The sequence below is a fragment of the Nyctereutes procyonoides genome, unplaced genomic scaffold, assembly GCF_905146905.1.
Source record: "Nyctereutes procyonoides isolate TBG_1078 unplaced genomic scaffold, NYPRO_anot_genome, whole genome shotgun sequence".
NCBI lineage: Eukaryota > Metazoa > Chordata > Mammalia > Carnivora > Canidae > Nyctereutes > Nyctereutes procyonoides.
Window position 1 is genome coordinate 10,385,738 of NW_026575147.1, and position 21,798 is coordinate 10,407,535.

At 34.4% G+C, this 21,798-nt stretch overlaps 1 protein-coding gene across 1 annotated transcript in view; it reads left to right on the top strand.

The window, feature by feature from the left end:
- The window catches only part of EXOC6B (exocyst complex component 6B), a 621,707-nt gene that overhangs the window by 350,681 nt on the left and 249,228 nt on the right, over positions 1 to 21,798 (top strand). Inside the window, exon 18 of the mRNA XM_055312561.1 lies at positions 12,552 to 12,731. Within this exon, the coding sequence (XP_055168536.1) occupies positions 12,552 to 12,731 (180 nt within the window). The remainder of the gene's footprint in view (positions 1 to 12,551; positions 12,732 to 21,798) is intronic.

The window sequence follows — 21,798 nt, forward strand, 5'->3', positions numbered from 1 at the left end:
ACAGTAAATGTAAATGGGACTACATTAATCTAAAAAGCTTCTGCACAGTGACAGAAACCCAACCAAACACAAGAGCAACTGATGGAATGAGAGAAAATATTTCCAAATCTCATAAGGGGTTAATATCCAAAATATATAAATTACTCATATAACTCAATAGCAAAAACCCAAATAATCCAACTAAACCAGAGCAGAAGAACTGAATAGACATTTTTTTTCTAAGGAAGACATACAAATGGCCAACAGGTACATGAAAAAAATATTTACAACACTAATCATCAAGGATGTGCAAATCAAAACCACAATGAAATTGTATTTCATACCTGTTAGAACAGCTATTATCAAAAAGACAAGAAGGAACAAATTCTTGCAAAGACATAGAGAAAAGAGAACTCTTGTGTGCTGTCGATGGGCATGTAAATTGGTACAGTCTCTATGGAAGATAGTATGGAGATTACTCAAGCAATTAAAAGTATAACTGTATGATCCAGCAATCCACTTCTGGGTGTATATCTAAAGAAATAAAAATCATTATCTTGAAGAGATCTACACTTCCATGTTTATTGCAGCATTATGCACAATAGCCAAGATATGCAAACAATGTAAGTGTTTATCAACAGATGAATGGATAAAGGAAATTTATATATACATAGTGGAATATTGTTAAACCAAGAAAATAAGGAAATTCTGCCATTTGTCGCAATAAAGATGGACTTTGAGGGTATTATGTGAAATAAACCAGATAGAGGACAAATGCTGCATGATATCATTTATATGTGGAATCTTAAAAAAAAAAAAAGTCAAGCTCACAGAAACAGAGAGGAGAGTGGTTGCCAGGGTCTGGAGGGTGGGGAAAATAGAAATTGGTAAAGGGGTACAAACTTTCAGCTATAAGATGAGTAAGATTTGAGGACCTAATGTAAAACATGGTAGCTATAGTTGATAATACTGTATTGTATAATTGAAATTTTCTAAGAGAATATAACTTAAGTGTTCTCATAAAAAATGTAAATGTGCAAGGTAATGAATTTTAATACCTAGGTGATGAGAATCCTTTCATAGTGTGTGTGTGTGTGTGTGTGTATCACCAAAATGCACATTTTAAATATAATTTTATTTTCAATATACCTCAATAAAGCTGTAAAAAATGAGGTGTTCATAAATATTCTTTATGTACATATGTGATTAGGTCAGCTGCTAGATGAGTTACACATTCATGATGTCACCATGGATTATTTGTTTAAATTACCTAAAAAAAATTTATTAAACATTATGTTATATTGGTACCATGAGTTGAAAATTTCTAATAGTGTCTCATTCCATTAATATTGAAACTCTTATAGTGAAGAAAAGATTTGTCTACTAAAGAAGATCCATGAATGAGCATGATAAGAGCTTTAAGAACTTTAGCATTACCTTAGACAGTAATAGGAATTATAATTCCTATAAAATCTTAGCAGTTTTGTGGAGCACAGGCAATAATTTTGTCAAAAATATTTCTGCTTGATTTGCTATGGAAGCCAAAACTTCTCCAGGAAAGCATATGTGGGCAGGGCTATGGTTTAATGTTCACCAGAGAAGAGGGAGTTAGGGAGTTAAAATGTAAGGTTCATTTATACTTGTCTCATATGGGGAATATATATAGTATGTATTGCTACTCTTCCCTTAACTCACCGCAATTTTCTTATTTCAAGGGCTTTTCAAATTATGGTCAGAAATCCTCCCTAAGGATGGCTTGTGTAATTTGTTGTTCCTCCAGCATTAAAATTGCTGAGGGAAAATTAAAGGCAGACAGGAAGCCATAGGAGTTGAGCAGCCAGTTAAATACTTACTTAGTAAAGGAGAAGTTCTGGAGACCACTAAAGGTCATGTTGACAAGTGCTTATTGGAAACACTGATTGCTTAAAACACATTGAAAGTTTATTTTTACCAGGACTGTTTCAGACCAACTACCCCAGAACTCAGTATAAACATGGCAATTATAACAGCTACATGTTGTGTATTTTCCTAAGCTACTGTTTCCAGAAAACTTTCCTTTGCAGATGGAAACCTTTATGCTGAAAAAGGGGCAAAAATAATCAGAAGGTCTTCAAGGTATTTTCCTGCAGAACTGCCTCTTGTTTCTTCATTATGTGACATAATGAAGCTGGCATTATTAGCTTTCCTTGTTCATAAGAATTTCCTTACTCTTACAAAATAGGATGAGGTTATTTATTAACCTGCCCCCTCACAAATACTGTTGTGTACCTACTATGCAACAATCTCATAGGTTCTTGGGTAGAGAGAGAAAACATACTTATTCCTTGGATTTAGAATTTATAGCCTATAGGGAGGACAGGCACTGTAACTTTTATAGAGACCTTTGTGAAAAGTACTAGAATATTACAATAAATACATTCAATCCCTCGACAATTCTACAAATTTGTATGAAGCATCTACTACATACCAGGCAATTTATGGGTATGAACTGAATAAACAAGTCTCCTGACTTTACAGAGTTTATATTGTGCTGGGGATGATAGATGATAAACAAACAAAAATATCTCATTTAATCTCAGGTAATGACAAGAACTAAGAAGAAAAATAAATGACCTGAATGAAATGAGGAATAACATAATTTGGATTTCTGATAGATAAACATTCCATTCAGAGGTACCAGTACAATAGTAGATATTGGTATGTTCAAGGAAAAACAGAAGGTTCGTTTCGGCAGTGATGTATCTATCATTGGAAGTAGAAGTGGTAAGAAATGAGATAGTCAGGAGTATGATATTTTCTGGATTTGTAGGCCACAGTTAATACTTTGGATTTTATTCTGAATTGAAATGGGAGGCCATTAGAAAATTACAAGTGGTGGTGACAATCTGATTTATATATTAATGGGTACCCTGGTTGCTGTGTGGAAAACATATGCTGTAGGTCAGTGAGGGTGGAAGAAGAGGCATTGTTAATTTGGACTTTATTGCAGTAGTCTAGGTAAGAGATGATGCTTTTTGGATGACTGTGATAGGATGATGACAGTGGTAAGAAATATTTTTGAAGGTGAAGTTGGCAAGTTTTACTGCTAAATTGGGGATGAGGTTATAAGAGAGAGAGTGGGGGCAAGGATAATTCCAAGATTTTTGAACTGAGCAAACTGGATGAATAGTGGAGCTATTCTGTGAAATGGAGAACACTGAGAGAATAACAGACTTGAGGAGAGGCAGTGGAGTCAAGACTTCCATTTTGGACATATTAAGCTTCTGATACTTAGTAGTCATCTGCATAGAGACATTAAATTGACAGGACAAAGTGTTAGCTGGACATAAAAATTTAGAACTCATTCATATAAAGATAGCATATAATGCCATGGGGCTGGCTTTCTTCTGGAAATTGAATATAGATAGAGAAAAAAATGAGAGGATTAGCCTCCAAGGGAAATCAACATATGTAGGTCTAGAATATGTGGAGAAATCCACAGAAGATGACAATGCTTATCTCAGCTTTGAGACCTTCAGGGAGGACTTCCCAGAAAAGGCACAATAGGAGATGGGTCTGGGACCAGCAGGAAGTGTCCAGATGGAGGGAAGCTGAAGATGATGGAGTAAGAGGCATTTTAGGAGAAGCAACTTCATGTAGAAAGATGAAAGAATAAAATAAAACCAAACATATTCAGAGTAGAATAAGGGGCACAGTGAGATAGAAAAGTAATTAAATGCCAACATTTTGTATTGATAGATAATTAGGATTTTACCCTACTGAAGTCTTTGAGAGACTTCACGCAAGGATATGTTGCATTTCTTAATTAAATTTTTTATTTAAATTCAATTTAGTTAACCTACGCTTTCAGAGATAGAATTTAGTGATTCATCAGTTGTCTACAACACTCAGTGCTCATTACTTCAAGTGCCTTCCTTAATGCCCATCACCCAGTTATGCCATCCTTCCATCCACCTCCTCTCTAGCAACCCTCTGTTTCCTATAGTTAAGAGACTCTTATGGTTTGCCTCCCTCTCTGTTTTCATATTATTTAATTTTTCCTTCCCTTCCTCTATGTTCATCTGTTTTGTTTCTTAGATTTCATATGAGTGAAATCATACAATATTTGTCTTTCTCTGTATATGTTGCATTAAAAAAATCATTTTAGAAAGGGATGCCCAGGTGGTGCAGCAGTTTAGCGCCTGCCTTTGGCCCAAGGCATGATCCCGGAGTTCCAGGATGAAGTCCCACATCAGGCTCCCTGCATGGAGCCTGCTTCTCCCACTGCCTGTCTCTCTCTCTCTCTTTCTTTCTCTCTCTCTCTCTCATGTGTCCCTCGTGAATTAATAAAATCTTAAAAAAATCATTTTACCTTGCCTAATTAAAAAGAAGAAAGGATTGAAAGAAGGGGGAAGGAAAGAAGAGAAAGAAGAAAGGAAGGAGTAAATAAATCACAGTCACTTGAAATTCATTATCAGAGGAAATTAAGTACTTAGAAAACTTTGTGTAACTATGCTAATAAATTTGAGGATATATTGGAAAATTTATGATAAAAATTAATTCAAGAAGATCTGGAAAATTGACTAATAACTATGAAAGAAATTAAAAAGTTACTAAAGACTTCTTAAATTTGAACAAGATCTATATGATTTTTTAAATTTTATTTATTTATTCATGAAAGATACAGAGAGAGAGAGAGAGACAGGCAGAGGGAGAAGCAGGCTCCATGCAGGGAGCCCAGCATGGGACTCGATCCTGGGACTCTGGAATCATGCCTCGAGCCAAAGGCAGACGCTCAACCACTGAGCCACCCAGGCATCCCGATCCATATGATTTTATCAGTGAATTCATTTAAGCCTTCATGAAACAGATAATTTCTGTATTATTTAAACTATTCCAGATTGCAGAGAAAAAAAGGAAACTAACTTCATTTTTAAAAATAAACATAATAATGATTCCAAACACAGAGAAACCACAAACAATATTCTGAACCATTAAATGTAAATATTGATGTAAAAACCATAAATAATAGTCTATCAAACATAATCTAGAAGGACACAGAAAGTAGAAATTAATATTAAGAATATGGGGATGATTAGTATTAGGAAACTGCTTAAAGAAAAAGAAAACTATTTTAAATTGTCCACTTCTGTAATAGATCAAATAAGCAAAAATACATGAGTATTTAAAAGATACTAAAATGGTATTTTATATAAGGCATCATCTCTTCCTGCTAAAATATCTTGGTAAACCCATCTATCAGTAATTGACAGATCCTGGGGGCAGAAATTGACAGATTCAGGAGGATATAATTGAACTGAATGGTACTATCAGTCAATTGGACCAAATTGACATTTGCAGAATAGTTCATCCAACAATAGTGGAATTCTTCTCAAGCTCATAAGAGCATTCATCAAAACAGACCATGTTCTGGCTAATAAACACAAAATTGTTAAAATCTTAACCAATTTTAAATAATAGAAATCTTACAAAACCTGCTCTTGGCCACATGGAATTTAACTGTAGAAATAAATAACAGAAAGATAGCTTTAAAATCCCCAAATATTTGGATATTAACCAGCACACTTCAAAGTAATATGTGGGTCAAAGAAAAAGTCTCAAAGAGAAATTAACAAGTATTTCAAACTAAATGAAAATAAAATTCAATTTATCGAAATTTGTGATATCACCAAAAGCATTGCTTAGAAGGGAATTTATAGCATTAATTGCATATATTAGATAAGAAATTTCTAAAATCAATAATCTTTGCTTCTATCCTAAGAAACTAGAAAAGGAAGAGCAAATTAAATCCACAGTGATCAGAAGGAAAGAAAAAAATTAGAGCTGAAATGGTTTTTGTATAGAAAATCAAAAGCGAAAAAAAAAAAGAAAGAAAATCAAAAGTGAAAAATTAACAAAACTGAAGGCTGGTTGTCAGTACGATCAATAAAATGGATAAACCTTGAGCCAAGCTAACCAAGAATAAAAGAAGGAAGGCTCAAATTATTAATGTCATAAGTGAAGAGGGGCAATCACTACGGATTCTATGGACTTTTTTTTTTTATGATAGTCACAGAGAGAGACAGGCAGAGACATAGGCAGAGGGAGAAGCAGGCTCCATCCACCAGGAGCCCGATGTGGGATTTGATCCCAGGTCTCCAGGATCACGCCCTGGGCCAAAGGCAGGCGCCAAACCGCTGCGCCACCCAGGGATCCCTGGATTCTATGGACATTAAAAGAGTAAAGGAATATTATGAACAACTCTATACTCACAGTTTGATAACCTACATGAAATGAATCAATTCATTGAAAGGCATGGTTTACCAAAACTCACAAGAAGAAATAATCTGAATACCTTGTATCTATTGAAGACATTGAATCAATAATTAGTAGCCTTCTAAGAAAACATCAAGTCCAGTTGAAAGTGTTGTAGAAGACACAAATAAATGGAAAGATAGACCTTGTTCATGGTTTTGAAAGAATTTCAAATGGTTTGAAAGAATATTGTTAAAATGTCCATACTACTCAAAGTAATGTACAGATTCAGTGAAATCTCTATTAAAATACTGGTATTGAAAATTGAATGGAACTACAAAAGACTCTGAAAAAACAAAATAATCTTGAGAAAGAAGAACAAAGCTGGAGGTGTCATGCTTGCTGATGTCAAATTTTATTACAAACCTACAATAATCAGAATAGTATGGTATTGATATTAAAACAGACACATGGATTAATGGAATAGAACAGAGAGCCGAGAAGTATACTTATACATATATGCTCAATTAGTTTACAGCAAAGGATTGAAAAATGCACAAAACGAGGAAAGGATAATCTCTTCAATAAATGGTGTTGGAAAAACTACACAGCCACATACAAAAGAAATTGGAACTCTATCTTACACCATCCACCAAAATAAACTCAAAATAAAGACTTGAACATAGTGGGTAAGCTGTTAGTCTTAAAATTGATGGTTTTTTTTTGTGTCTTTGACATGAAAGCAAAGGCAACAAAAGCAAAATTGAACAAATGGGACTATATCAAATTATAAATCTTCTGCACAGCAAAGGAAACCATCAACAAAATGAAAAGAAAACTGATGGAATGTGAGAAAATATTTGCAAGCTACATATCCAATATGGGTTTAATATCCAAGTGATTCAAGGAACTCCTACAAATCAATAGCTAAAAACCCAAATAACCCAATAAAAATGAGCAAAGGATGTGAATAGATATTCTTCCAAAGAAGACATACAAATGGCCAACAGAAATGTGCAAAGGTGTTCAGCATCACTAACCATCAAGGAAGTGCAAATCAAAACTACAGTGAAATATCACCTCACACTTTCTAGAATGACTAATGGCTATCATCAAAAGGACAAAAGATGGAGCACAAGAATATGGAGGAAAAGGAACTCTTGTACACTCTTGGTGGGCTTGTCAACTGGTACAACCTCTGTGGAAGATAGTTTGGAGATTCCTCAAGAAAGTAAAAATAGATCAGATCATCCAGCAATCCCACTTCTGGGCATATGTCCAAAGAAATCGAAATTATCATCTTGAAGACTTATCTATACTTTTGCATTCATTCCAACATTATTCACAATAGCCAAAATATGGAAATAATCTAATTGTCCATCAGTGGATGAATGGGGAAAGAAATTATATACGCAGACATACACACACACATAGGCACACACATCATATACACAATGGAATGTTATCCAGCCTTAAAAGGGAAGGAAATCCTATCATTTGCAACAATATGGATAAACCTATGAAGCATTCTGCTAAATGAAATATGCCAGACAAAGAGTGACAAAACTGCATGGTATCACTTATATGTGGAATGTAAGAAAAAAATTGAGCTCAGAAACAGTAGAAAAGTTGGTGCCAGGACCTGAGAGGTGAGGGGACACATGGAGAGATTGGTCAAAGTGTATAAACACTTCTTACTTCTGTAAGAAGAATGGGTCTGAGGATCTAATACGTAACATGGTGACTATAGTTGCTAACACTGTATTATATAAATGAAATTGGTAAGAGAGTAGAGCTTAAATGTTCTCACTAAAAACAAACAAACAAACAAAAACATGGTGTTGTGTGTGTTAATTAATTTGATGTAGGGAGCTCATTTACAGTGTATAACTATATCTAATCATTGTGTTGTATACTTTAAATATCTAACAATTTTGTCAGTTGTATCTGAATAAAACTGAAGAAAGATTCTTCCATATATTTAAGGAAGACATTACACTACTTGGAAAACTTCCTAACTCCTTGTATGAGGCCAACATTACTGTAATACCAACCAGACATTACAGGAAAGAAAATCTACAGACTAGTATCTTTCATGAACGTAGATAAAAATTCTAAACAAAACACCAACCTAACCCAACAATGCATTAGAGAATTATAGCCTATGACCCTGGGATTTTTTCTTGGTCTGCAGGACTCACATAACATTCAGAAATCAATGTGTTGCATCACATTCAATGGGCTAAAGAACAATAGGCACTCTCAGCCAACCTAGAATAGAGGGAGAACTTTCTAAACTTGACAAAGAAAAAATATGAAAGCCCTACAGCTAACATCATACATGATGATGAGAAACTAGATTTTTTTCTTCCTAAAATCAGGAAAAGAACAAGGATGTTGCCTCTACCACTCCTATTCAACATCCAATAAGACGGGAAAGAAAATATTTACAGATTGGGAAGGTTTAAGTTTGTTTATAGATGACATGATTGTGTATAAGTAGAAAATATTAAAAAGTTAACAAAAAAACTACTGGAAGTAATAAGTACATATAGCAAGGCTCAAGATACAAGGTTAATATACAGAAGTCATTTGCTTTCCTATATACCAGCACATCAAAGGAAACCATCAATTTGCAATTAAAAATACAGTGCCATTTACGTTAACATAAAAAAGAGAGAAACAGGTATAAATTAGGAAATAAACAAGACCTACATGAGGAAATTTATAAAATTCTGATGAAAAGAAATCGAAGATGAAAGACCTAAATAAATGGAAATATGTTCTATTTTCATTTATAGGAAGTCTTAAAATTTTATCAAGATAAAGAAGAACTTTATCAAGTTCTTCCCAAATGATTTTATAAATTCAATGCAATTTCAACCAAGATCCCAGCAGGTCATTTTGTGAATATTGACAAATTGATTTTAAAAGATATATGGAGGGCAAAGCGCCCAGAATAGCCAGCACAGTGTTGGAGGCCTGACAGTTTCTGACTTCAAGCCTTACTATAAAGCTACAGTAATGAAGTCAGTATGCTACTCACAAAAGAATAGATAATATATCAAAGGAACAGAATAGAGGGTCCAGAAATAGATCCACACTAAGATAGTCAACTGAATGTTGATAGAGAGTAAAGTCATTTAACGGAGAAAGACAAGTATTTTTAATAAATGGTGTTGGGACAACTGGACATCCACATGCAAAAAAGAAAAATAATCTAGACAGCTTATTACACTTATTACACTTTTACTTTTATTATGGATCTTACAGTTTTCACAAAAAATTCAAAATGAATCAACAGACTTACATCTAAAACACAAAACTATAGAACTTAACAGAATATAGCAAAAAGGGAAAATCTCAGTTACCTTGGGTATGGCTATAACTTTTTGGATGCGACACCAAAAACCTGATCCATCAAGGGAAATATTGCTAAGTTGGACTTTATCAAAGTGAAAAGCTTGTTCTCTAGGAAGGACATTGTGAAGAGAATGAAAAGACAAGCCATAGCTAGGGGGAAAATATTTGCAAAACATATCTAATAAAGACATATCCAAAATATACAAAGAACTGGCAAAACACAATAATAGAAAACAAACAACCCAATTTAAAAACAAGCAAAAGATCTGAACAGACACCTCACTAAGCAGTGGGGAGAGAATTATATGTTAAAACTACCATGAGATACTACTACACAACTATTACAATGGCTAAAATCCAAAACACTAACAATACAAAATGCTAGAGCAGCTACAACTCTCATTCATTGCTGGTGCTAATGCAAAATGGTAATCAGTTTATCAGTTTCCTTCAAGTCTAAACATAGATAGTCTTACCATGCAATCTACTATTCATGCTCCTTGTTATTATCCAAGTGAGTTGAAAACTTACACCACACAAAACCTTACACATATATGTCTAGAGCAGTTTTATTTGTAAATGGTCAAATTTGGAAGCTACCAGAATGTCCTCATATAAGTGAATTGATAAACAAACTTATACATTCAAACAATGGAGCATTACTCAGTAATGAAAAGGAATGGACCACCAAGTTATGAAAAGACATGGAGGAAGCTTAAATGCTAAGAAAAAGAAGTAAGTCTGAAAGGTTAGATACTGTAAGATTCCAAATATATGACATTCTGGAAAAGGCAAAGTTATAGAGAAAGTAAAAGGGTCAGTCATTGCCAGGATTCAGGGGATGAAAAAGGAGGAATGAATAGATAGAACTGAGTGGATTTTTAAGACAGGGAAACTATTCCTTATGATACTGGTGATAATGGTGAATATATGACATAATCCATTTATCAGTACCCATAGAACTAACTATACCACACTAAGATCAAACCCTAATGCAAACTATGGATTTTAGTCAATAATAAAATATCAGTACTGGTTCATCAATTGTAACAAAAGTACCACACTAATGAAGTTGTTTTGTTAAGGGAAACAGCGGGAGGGGAATATGTGAGTCAGTATATATGTGAATGCTCTGTGCTTTCTGCTCAATTTTTCTTTAAGCCTAAATTTCTAAAGAATAATATTTATTAATGAAAATAAAACTCTTAGTAAAATGGGAATTCAAGGACAGTATTAGATTATCATACAAGTGTGTAAATATGTAACCCCAGAAATGCTCATTGAAACATTGTTCATATAAATAGAGTCAGTGCCTGTAATTATAATATGTAAATACATTGCCAAATTATGCAGCCACTAAAATGATGAAAGTGGAGATGAAGGTATGAGTTAGAAATTTAGGAGTTAGAATTTATAGGACACAGTGACTGACTATGAAGGAAGGAATGGAATCCAATATCCTGTGTAGATTTCTGCCTTGGACTGAACTAGAGTGAAGAGTCGTGATTATGATCCATCTAGTCTTGGACTCTGTGTTTAAAGTTTTTATAGGTCAGGGATGCCTGAGGGGCTCAGCGGTTGAGCGTCTGCTTTTGGCTCAGGGTGTGATCCCAGGGTCCAGGATGGAGTCCCACATTGGGCCCCATGAGAGGAAACTGTCCTTCTGCCTGTGTCTCTGCCTCTCTCTCTGTGTGTGTCTCATGAATAAATAAATCTTAAAAAAAAAGTTTCTATGGGTCATAATGCCCAGGAAGCAATCAGATATATGGGTCTTAGGGGAGTCTGGGTGGCTTAATCAGTTAAGCATCTGACTTTTGATTTTGGTTCAGGTCATCATCTCAGGGTTGTGAGATCGAGCTCTGAGTTGGACTCTGCTGATTGTGGAGGCTGCTTAAGATTCTCTCTCTCTCTCTCTCTCTCTCTCTCTTTTCCTCTGCCCCTCCCCTGCTCAGGTTCTCACTCTCTAAGAAAAATAATAAATAGATACAGAAAAAAGAGATATACAGGTCTTTAACAAGAATAGATTTGGATAGTGTGAGCTCTAGGAATGATGTAATCACCTGGTGAAATTGAGAGGATTAGAGGCCAGCAAAGTACAAGTAAAACCAGGAGAAAACCATGTTGTAAAAGTCAATGGAGACTAGAGTTCCAGGAGAGAGAATGTTTAACAGAGATCAAGTAAAATCAGACTGAAAAATGAATATTGCATGTTATAGCATGAAGTCATGAAGTTACTGCGGACCAAACCATGCTGACAGATTGTTAGCATTTGAATCCTGATTGTTCTGGTTCAAATAGACCTGTTTGTCCTGAAAATGTTTTTCTTGGAACATTAGTCCTATAATCCTTCTTACAGCCTTCTGCCTGCTAGTCTTCATCATGAATCTCCTAAACAGCATTTCTCAGATTTATTTGATGGAGGAACTCTTGAGCCATTGTGTTAGCATTTTTCAGATCTGATGTTCCTTAGAATCAGGGAACAGCAGCATATACCAATCTTTGAAGAAGCTTGATGACAAAGACATTGGATAGGCAGGCTAGTAACTAATGGGAGTATTTAGGGCATGAAACTGAAACTTCAGGATATTTATTTCAAGCAGAGTGAGGGGACTAGGGGATATAGAGAGGTTATTATTATAGGAAGGGAGGTTCTTGGAGTCCTAGAAGAAGTGAACAGGAATAAGACCCTGAAAGTGAGTATAGTTTTGAACAAATGTAGGAAAGTGAAAAAAGATGCAGATAATTGAGGGCAATAAAGACAGATTCTCTATTTGGTGAAGCAGAACAATAGCTTGTCTTGCAGACACAGAATAGAAAAGACTCTTCTCTGCTTTTGAAAAAGAAAAATTAATGGAGACTGTGATATTACTTGATATTTCCAATTCTGTTACTTAGCGGATGTGTGAGATGTCTCCAAGTAGAAATTTCTGATAATACTGGAGTCTCAATGATTTTCTAAATTCTGTATTTCACAGGATGCCAGACATGCGGCTGAAGAAGAGATTTATACCAACTTAAACCAAAAGATTGACCAGTTTCTACAGCTGGCTGACTATGATTGGATGACTGGAGATTTGGGCAACAAAGCCAGTGATTACCTAGTAGACCTCATTGCCTTTCTACGAAGCACTTTTGCTGTATTCACACACCTTCCTGTAAGTGACAATTGCTCTTACATTGCCCATCATGTAGAAAAATGTTTTCTTAAAATCTAGTTTGGTGAAAGATGTTTGTGCTTTAACTACCTGGTTAGCTCTTTAGGATATAAAAGCTCATACTATAATTATCAACCCTAGATGAACTCTAAAGACCTCTCCATCATTTTTTCATTGACTTTTAGATTCTGTTTGACAATGGTCCCTAATATTATGTCTATTTCTGTTCCTCCTAACTTCACCTAAAGTAATTAGTGCAAACACATAGTGAATGCCATGGTAGAAACAGAAGAAAAACTTAGGAGTTAGGATATCAAGTGTGTATCTTTTAGTCCTAAATATCCATTTAATTTTTTTAACATCAAATTCTCTGGTGAAATTCTCCATCTTTTTATCTGATTTATCTAAATTTTCTCTATTTTCTTGAGTATATTAGTCATTTTAAAGTTGTTTTTTACTAATGATAATGTGTAGTTCATCTACACATAGGTGGAATTGTTTCTGATTTTTTTTTCTTAGTTATAAGTCATACATGATCCTATCTCTTCTATTTTTTAGTTGATGTTAGACATTGCATTTAAACACATAGAGGTTCCAGGTGGTAACATCTCCCACCAGAATTGATGTATCCCTTCCTTTCTAAGTAGTTAGCATGGGCAGGTGTGTTATGGAGTGAGCCTCATTACCTTAATCTCATCATGGGCTAATCTGGGTCCAGTTTAGTTCGCAGATGCAATGTACCTTTCGTTTGCTTCTGTGGCTAGGATATAATTCTTCAGAGCTTTTAATGAGAGCCTGGCACATCGTCATCTTTTCAGAACCAAGAGGACTATGGAATTTGCCACGTTTCAGAGAAACCTTAGCTTTTCATCCTCCTGCCTTTTTAAAATTTAGAATTTGGCAAATGTTTTGAGAAGGAGGATTAGCCAGATCAGCCATTGCCGACAGGAAAAAAGTGGTTGGAGATTGTCAATTTCAGTTCCCCACCCCTTCAAGATCTTCAGCTTCCACCTGAGATTCTCGTGAATCCTCCCACATGTGAGTCTTTTTCTGTGAAACACTGTAAGACTGTGGGGAATCTTAGTTTTCAAAGGTCATGACTTAGACCCTCACCTGTTTAGCTTTAGAATTCAGAAAATGTCTTGAGGCAAAAACCAGCCTTCAGATCTCCACTTTTGGCACTCCATCCCCATGGAAGCAACAAAAATTCAGTGATTTTTTTTTTCACCCCAGTAATTACTCTCTGCTTGCCCCTAACCCAGATTCTCAGTCTGTTACTATGCCTATGTTTGGCAGATGCCTCCAGGGACAGCTGCGGAGCCTCAACTCACCTTGAAAAGGTCTGCCCTCTTTGCAGCTTTATTCCCTATAGTCCTTATTGCTTCCTGGTTATCTGGTATCTCTCTGTTTTTTACTGCCATTTATACTGCTTGGTGAGACCATAGGCCTACAGAAAAATAGGTCATTTCATCTAGCTTCACCTTGATACTAAAGCCAGACAAATGTAGCACAATAGAGCAAATGATGAAACAATAAATAAATTTTAGCCAGTCAATTCCTAAGTGTTTAAGAAAATAATTTACCACAACTATGAAGGACTCATTCTAGAGATGCAAGGATGGTTTGATATTTAAAAAATTTCTTCATCTAATTGATTACATTACTAGGTGAAAGTTATGAAGATCATCTTTGTGTATTCAAAAAAATTACATTGCACATCCAGCCTGCATCCCTGATTTTTAAAGAAACTTACTAACACTCATATATAATATTTCAATAATATGATAAAGAGCATCTATCTGAAATTTAGCAACCACCATAGATTTAATAGTAGAACACTAAAAACATTTATTTGCATTTACATAAAAAATGTGGCATAGATGCTTCTTACTAGTGCTTTAGAAGTTCTATCAAATATAGTAAAAGAAAGAAATAATAAATGCAACCATTGTTCAAAGATTATTACTGTGTGGTTTGATAACCCCCAGAAAATCAACTAAAAAATAATTAGGACCAATAAGACTTTAGTTATATGGTTCACTTAGAAAACAAATCAGCTTCTCTTGTATTAGTAATACTTTCATAGAAAATGTATTGCAAAAAAATGCCCTGTTCATTATTGGACTATAAAATCTCTATAAGTATACTTAATAAGTTATATGTAGGACTAATGTGAAGAACATGTCACAGAACAATTTAAAAGAAGCTTTATTATGTACAAATACATACAGCATGTTAGGTGGGAATATTTCATACTGAATGAATTTTTCCAAAATTATCTAATTGCAATAATTATAAAGTGAATTTAGTGGTGGTGGGTTATCTTAACTAAATAGTTCTAAAATTTATTTGCTGACAAAAATGGGCAGTATTTGCCAAAAAAATATGAAAAAGCAAATTGAATGTGGTCTTTTCCTATCAAGTATAGAAATGTTACTATAAACCAAAAATAATTTAACTGATACCCTTATCACACTGAAATACACTGATAGATTAAAGGAAGAGAACATAAAATCTATAAGTAGTTCCAAGTATGTAAGAATTCGGTGTACGGTAAAGGTGGCATTACAATTCCCGGAGCCTGTACTACCTGCTAATTTGGATAAAAGGATGTTTTCATATATCAAAATAAATTCTAGATCAAATGCATGTTTACATTTTACTGTATTTAAATTTTTGTTTTAGATTTTACTTAAATTTAAGCTAGGTAACATATGGTGTATTATTAGTTTCAGGGATATAATTTAGTGATTCATCAGTTGCATGTAACACCCAGTGCTCATTACATCAAGTGCCCTCCTAGAATTTAGTGATTCATCAGTTGCATATAACACCCAGTGCTCATTACATCAGGTGCCCTCCTTAATGTCCATTATCCAATTACCCTATCCCCCTACCCACATGTTCACATTTTTAAAAAGAAAGAAATTATAGAAGAACTAATAAAAATATTAGCAAATATTTCTGTAATCTGAAAATAAGTCAGCATATTAAGGATGACACTGAGTGAAATCTTTAAGGAAAAGGTTAATCATTTGGCTGCATAAAATGTTTTGTAAGATACCTAAAAAGAACTAATAAAGAAATAGAATGTGAACTTATTACAAAAGTAATTAACAAGTATTCCAAAAGGTTAATATCTTTTTTGTAGTATCTATATTACAATATAGATACAATAATTTTTAATTATTACAAAAGTAATTAACAAGTATTCCAAAAGGTCAATATCTTTGTTGTAGTATCTATATTACAATATAGATACAATAATTTTTATAATATCTATATTACAATAATAACACATTGTTTCCAACCAGTAAGAAGAAGGCATAACCTATTGGGGAGATTGGCAGATATTGCATTTTAGGCAATCAGAAAAGAAGAAAAATAAAAGACTAAGGATAACATGAGAAAAATGTATAACTCAGGTAATAAGAAGGCATGCATATTAATGGGATGGGATTTTCTTGCCTCTAACCTTGCCAAAAGCAAATAAAATGATAATGTTCAATACTTACAAGAAATATTTCCCCAAACAGGTATTCTGATATGGTGCTGGAGTGTGTGTAAATTGGTATATTCTTCTTGGTGGTCAGTCTTTCAGAATGCCTCAAAAATCTCTTAAAATTTGTTTACCTTTGACCTTGCAATCCAACCCCACCTTCGGAAATCTTACTTAATGAAACAATTATGGATATATTATACAGTTCAGATGTAATAGTATGTTCAACATAGTATTGTCTTTTGCATAGTGGAGTTGGGAATAAATTAAAAGCCAGTACAGATGTGTTAGCTCAATAAATTAATATATATTCGTATAATATGATATCATTCATTAAATTAGTGGAGATGGATATTTTATCAACTTAAAATATGTTAATTATTTCTTGATTGGGAAAGCAGATTGCAAAAAACTTTTATACAATAGGATCTCACTTTTATTAATATAGATACACACAAATCATCTATATTATGTACAGTAAAACTCTAGGATTATAGACTTCCTGGTTTAACTGTTCTGTATAGCTTGCTTTTATTTTCCTTTTTGTTTATCTGTGTTTAAAAATTTTTTTTTCTGTCATGAAACATTTACTGCTTTTGTAGTTCTGGAGGTGGGGGGAAGGTGATATTTAGAACTATTATTCTCTGTTCCAAAGTTATTCTGTCCTTGATAATTAATTTATATTAAAAAACCCCACTTTTATTGAAGAAAGAGTTTTACAAATGTGTTTCATTTTGTGGAAGGAAAATGGCCAATAGTATTTTGGCTGTAATTTCTTCCCCAACACTGTACAGTTACTTGAGTGAGTCAGATTTTAGAATTCATGGGAAATAAAATGCAATAGTTCAAATTCAAATCCATCCTGGACAGGTGTTCCCTATATTCATCTTCCTTGTTTTTTTTCTGTTCTTAAAATATAAAAATGACACCCTAATAATCGTGACTATTTATATGTGTCATATAGTGAATTGGTTCTTATATATACTATAGCTATCATATGTCAACCCCTTACTTTAATGTCAGCAGTACTGTTAATCAGACTCATGTTGGTCTAACACAAAGTATACGCCTTTTCCTCTAGTAGAGTTGTGACCTTTCTTGTAGGTCTATTCTGGAAGTAATCTGTTGAGAGTTTTTCCTGTTTTTGTTTATTTTGAGCTGCCATTGCTACTGAAACACTATAACATCTTGGTGTTGATCTGGTTGATTGTACTATTCAGAATCAAAGTCGGAGGTAACCCCCGAGCCCTAAATCCACAATATTGCTTCCACAAATGCCATGTTTCTTTGTAGTCTAGGATAGAGATTTTCTTTCTGAGGCTACTGTTTCAAAAAGTATTTGTATTCACCAATCATTATATTCTCTAGAATCGAATTGGTACAGCTTCTAAAACTACCACTTCTTCTGGTTTTTACACAGATAGCAAAAGAGACTGCCCAGCATCTGTGTTTATGTTCCTCAGCACACTAGATAACATCTTCGGGGAAGCTCATATTAGTAAAATGTAATAGCCAAACAGAGCTGTGTCTGAGATTTGCTCTTGTGTACTAATAGTGAAAGATGAGAGAGGAAGGAGCTATTTCTGAGAAAAAAAACAAAATCACTTGTCTTTCAAATTAACATGAATATTTCTTTTCATATTTTAAATTCCTTAGCAAGAGTGGCTTTTTTGTCAAAGAGAGATTGAATAGGAAAAACAGGCATGGAAAGAACTGTAAAGAAAAGCCAGACCGCCTTGTTATATTACATTTTGAAATCCCCAGGTTTTCTTCTTCTCAGGGATGTTTTGTTACCCCCTAGCAACATAACCAAAGGGATAGAGCATTGTGTAGGTGTGTGTGTGTGTGTGTGTGTGTGTGTGTGTGTTTGTGAATGTGAATGGAGAGGGAAAGACAGTGTTTTGAGTGGGAGTGGATGCCCTAGATTACACTTCACTGAACCCTGAATGGTCAAGGGAGGAAAATTATTGAAATTTGCAACTATTTTCCCCTTGAAGTTTTGATGACCAAGGTGGCCTACCTATTTTCATGAGGCACCCAGAAATTATTGTAATAATAAGGATTTCTACAGTTAGAATTCTAACATGTCGCTCTGTGCTTTAAGAGATGAGGTAAATACACGAGTGTGTTTGCAGGCTCCTGTTGTGTGATTTAGAATTGCATGCATAGCTACCCATTTTGCATGCTCAGCATAAGAGTGTACTTTTGAGAATTTATCCTTGTTATGCTGATAATTATCTTTCAGAAATGCATGAGAGAGAGAGAAAGGGGGGGGGGGGAATGCTGTCTCAAGTAACGGACCCAGAGGAGGGAATCCTGACTTTGTTTTCTCTAACTGCTATTAATGTTAATTTATATGACTTGAGTCAAGATCTCTCTTAACCTGTTTTGGTTGGCCTCAGTTTCTTTGTCTAAAAGTACAATAAATACCTGTCCTTGGCCTTCCTTCCTACGCACTTACTTGAAAGGACCATCTTTAAGGGAAAGTCATTTTCTATGTAAAAGTTTCTGAAATTTCTCCTGCCTAAAACCCTTTTCAATGACATTTCTCTTAGCATTGCTTTTAATTCTGTGAAATACTAAATTCTGTGCATTTATATATTTATTATTATATATTTATATATTATATCCATTATTATATGATTATATTCTCATATATATATATATTCTCACTTATTGCTTGCAACAAATTTATTTGTGTGCACACAAACACACACAAAGGAAAACTGCTGAACATAGTACCTGTGTTATACAATATGTACTCAAAAGATGGTAGCTATTATAAATATGGAGAGATAGTTTTATACACTGGGGAAAGCATGATCCAGTGTAAAAATATCTAGAATCTGACCCATTATTGATTCTGTGTAATATAAATACATTATATAATAAAAATATAATTATATTCTCATATATATATTCTCATTTATTTCTTGTAGCATATTTGCAAAAAAGATATTATCTCATTTTACATATGGGAAAAGTAAAGCATGGAGAGGTTTATAAACTTGTGACAAATTAATCATCTAGAGGTAGTGGGTCTGGGCTATGAACTGCCATCAAACCCCAACTTCTTTTCCTACGAGGCTCTGCTACCTGTAAACTGTGCAAGGGGAACACGAGGCTGTGTTTCATGGAGCCATCATTTAAATGCCTATCCTCTATGAGATTCTTACTCAGCATTTTTTGTTAGCATATAAAATAGTAGTCATTATGACCAGAACAGTTCCCAGTAGGAGAGGTAAATGTGATAATGTGCTCAGAAAGTGGAAACTCTGTTTGGTGAGGGAAAGGATACTAGTTAAGTAGGTTGCCTGTTTATATCCTAACCTAGTTCCTTTAGCTGACATCTCATGTGGGAATTCTCTCATCTAATGGTAATAACAATTCTCTAAATCGGCCCAATCCCTGTGGTTTTCTCTTGAACAAAATATAGGCGTGCCTTGGAGATATTGTGGGTTTGGTTCCAGACCACAGCAATAAATCGAACATCGCAATAAAGCAAGTCAAATTAGTTTTTTTGGCTTCCCCAGAGCATGTAAGTTATGTTTACACTCTACTGTAGTCTATTAAGTGTACAGCAGTATTATGCTTAAAAAACCAATATACATACCTTAATTGAAAAATGTTTTATTGCTAAAAAGTGCTAACCATCATCTCTGAGCTTTTAATGAGTTGCAATCTTTTTGCCCGTGGAGGTTCTTGCCTTGATGATGGCTGCAGGACTGATCAGGGTGATGGTTATTGAAGGTCGAGGTGACTGTGGCAATGTTTTACAAATAAGATGATGACGTTTGCTGCACTGATTTTCTTTTCAGGAATGATTTCTGTGTAGCATATGATACCAATTGATAACATTTTGCCCAAAATGGAACCTCTTTCAAGATTAAAATCAGTTCTTTCCAACCTTGTCACTGCTTTATCCACTAAGTTTATATAATGTTCTACTAAGTCATTTGTTGTCATTTCAACAGTCTTCACAGCATCTGCACCACGAGTAGATTCCGTCTCAGGAACCCACTTTCTTTATTCATCCATAAGAAATGACTCCTCATTTTTTCAAGTTTTATCATGAGGTAGCAATTCAGTCCAGTCTTCAGGCTTCACTTCTAATTCTAGTTCTTCTGGTATTTTCACCACATCTGAAGTTACTTCCTCTACTGCCTTGAACCTTCAATTTACCAAAAACACAATATAAGTGAAATAAAGTGAAGTGCAATAAAATGAGGCAGGCCTATAAGGAAGTTTCAGATGTTCTCAAGGAACTGAAGGCATCAGAGCCTTCAGGATATTAGTCAAATTTTTCTTACATTAATTATATAGGTAGAGCTGGTGTCCAAGGAATTTTTTTTCTTTTTTGTTTTTTTCCTCCTCTGATACAACAAATTATAGATTTGTGGATGATTTCTCTGCCTACTGAGAAATCAATGTTCCCTGTTTCTGTGCTGTTAAGATTTTGCTTATTTGAGCTACGTAGAATACTTTGAAATCAACAGTTTAGCTCCCTATCGTGGTATTCGGGCTGTGAGTTTAGTTAGTGACTTATATCCTTTAGGAGTTTTATATTTCTTCAGAGACATCTTTGTGTGCTAGGCTATTACATAGCATGTTCCTCCAGAAAACTATTAGCAACAGCCACAGCCATTCTTTCTGGCAGTATTCAGCCAGTAGTCCTTTGCCTCTTTGATATTGATCTGCTTTCATAATTATTAATTAAAAGATTAAAAATGTTTGATTCCAAATACTAAGAGGTATCTGCTTTTAATCTTGTTTTCAGTGGTGAGATGAGGTAGAAAATGAGAATCTAGTGCTTAAAAGACCACAAAATGCTAATCCACTAGTTAGAGTCGGGGATTCCAGTGAGAACATCTTGGATACTGCTCTGTCTGGTCACTTTAGTAACTCAGAAGCCTTATCTAATGAGATGGAAGCTACTCTGAGCCTTTTGCATTGGTACTGAGGTAGTGGGAAGCTGGGTATTTTCTGAGGACCAAACAGTTATTTCAACATTGCTTATAATAAGATCAAATAATTAAAAACAACCTTAACTGTGTAATAACAGGTAAATGACTATATAAACTGTATACTATTGATCCAGGAACTATTATGCACTAACTTTATGAATATTAAGTAATGATCCTGCACTGTAGAGTATTTACAATACAATGTCAAATGAAAATGTTAAAAAACAGGACAGAAATTTTACAAACAGGACAGCCCGGGTGGCTCAGCGGTTTAGCACCGCCTTCAGCCCAGGGCATGATCCCGGAGTCCTTGGATCAAGTCCCACATCGGGCTCCCTGCATGGAGCCTGCTTCTCTCTCTGCCTGTGTCTCTGCCTCTCTCTCTCTGTGTCTCTTATGAATAAATAAATAAAATCTTAAAAAAAAAGAAATAAAATTTTACAAACATTACAAGTGTGTAAAAACTGTTAAAGCATGTTAGTAGTGGGCAAAATATCCAGGAGTTAATTGCAAAATGTAAATAGTTGTGGTGTAGCTTCCTAATCTTTTCAAAATTACCATTTTATAGTTTTTTGTTATTGGCATTTAAAAAATATTTAAGTGT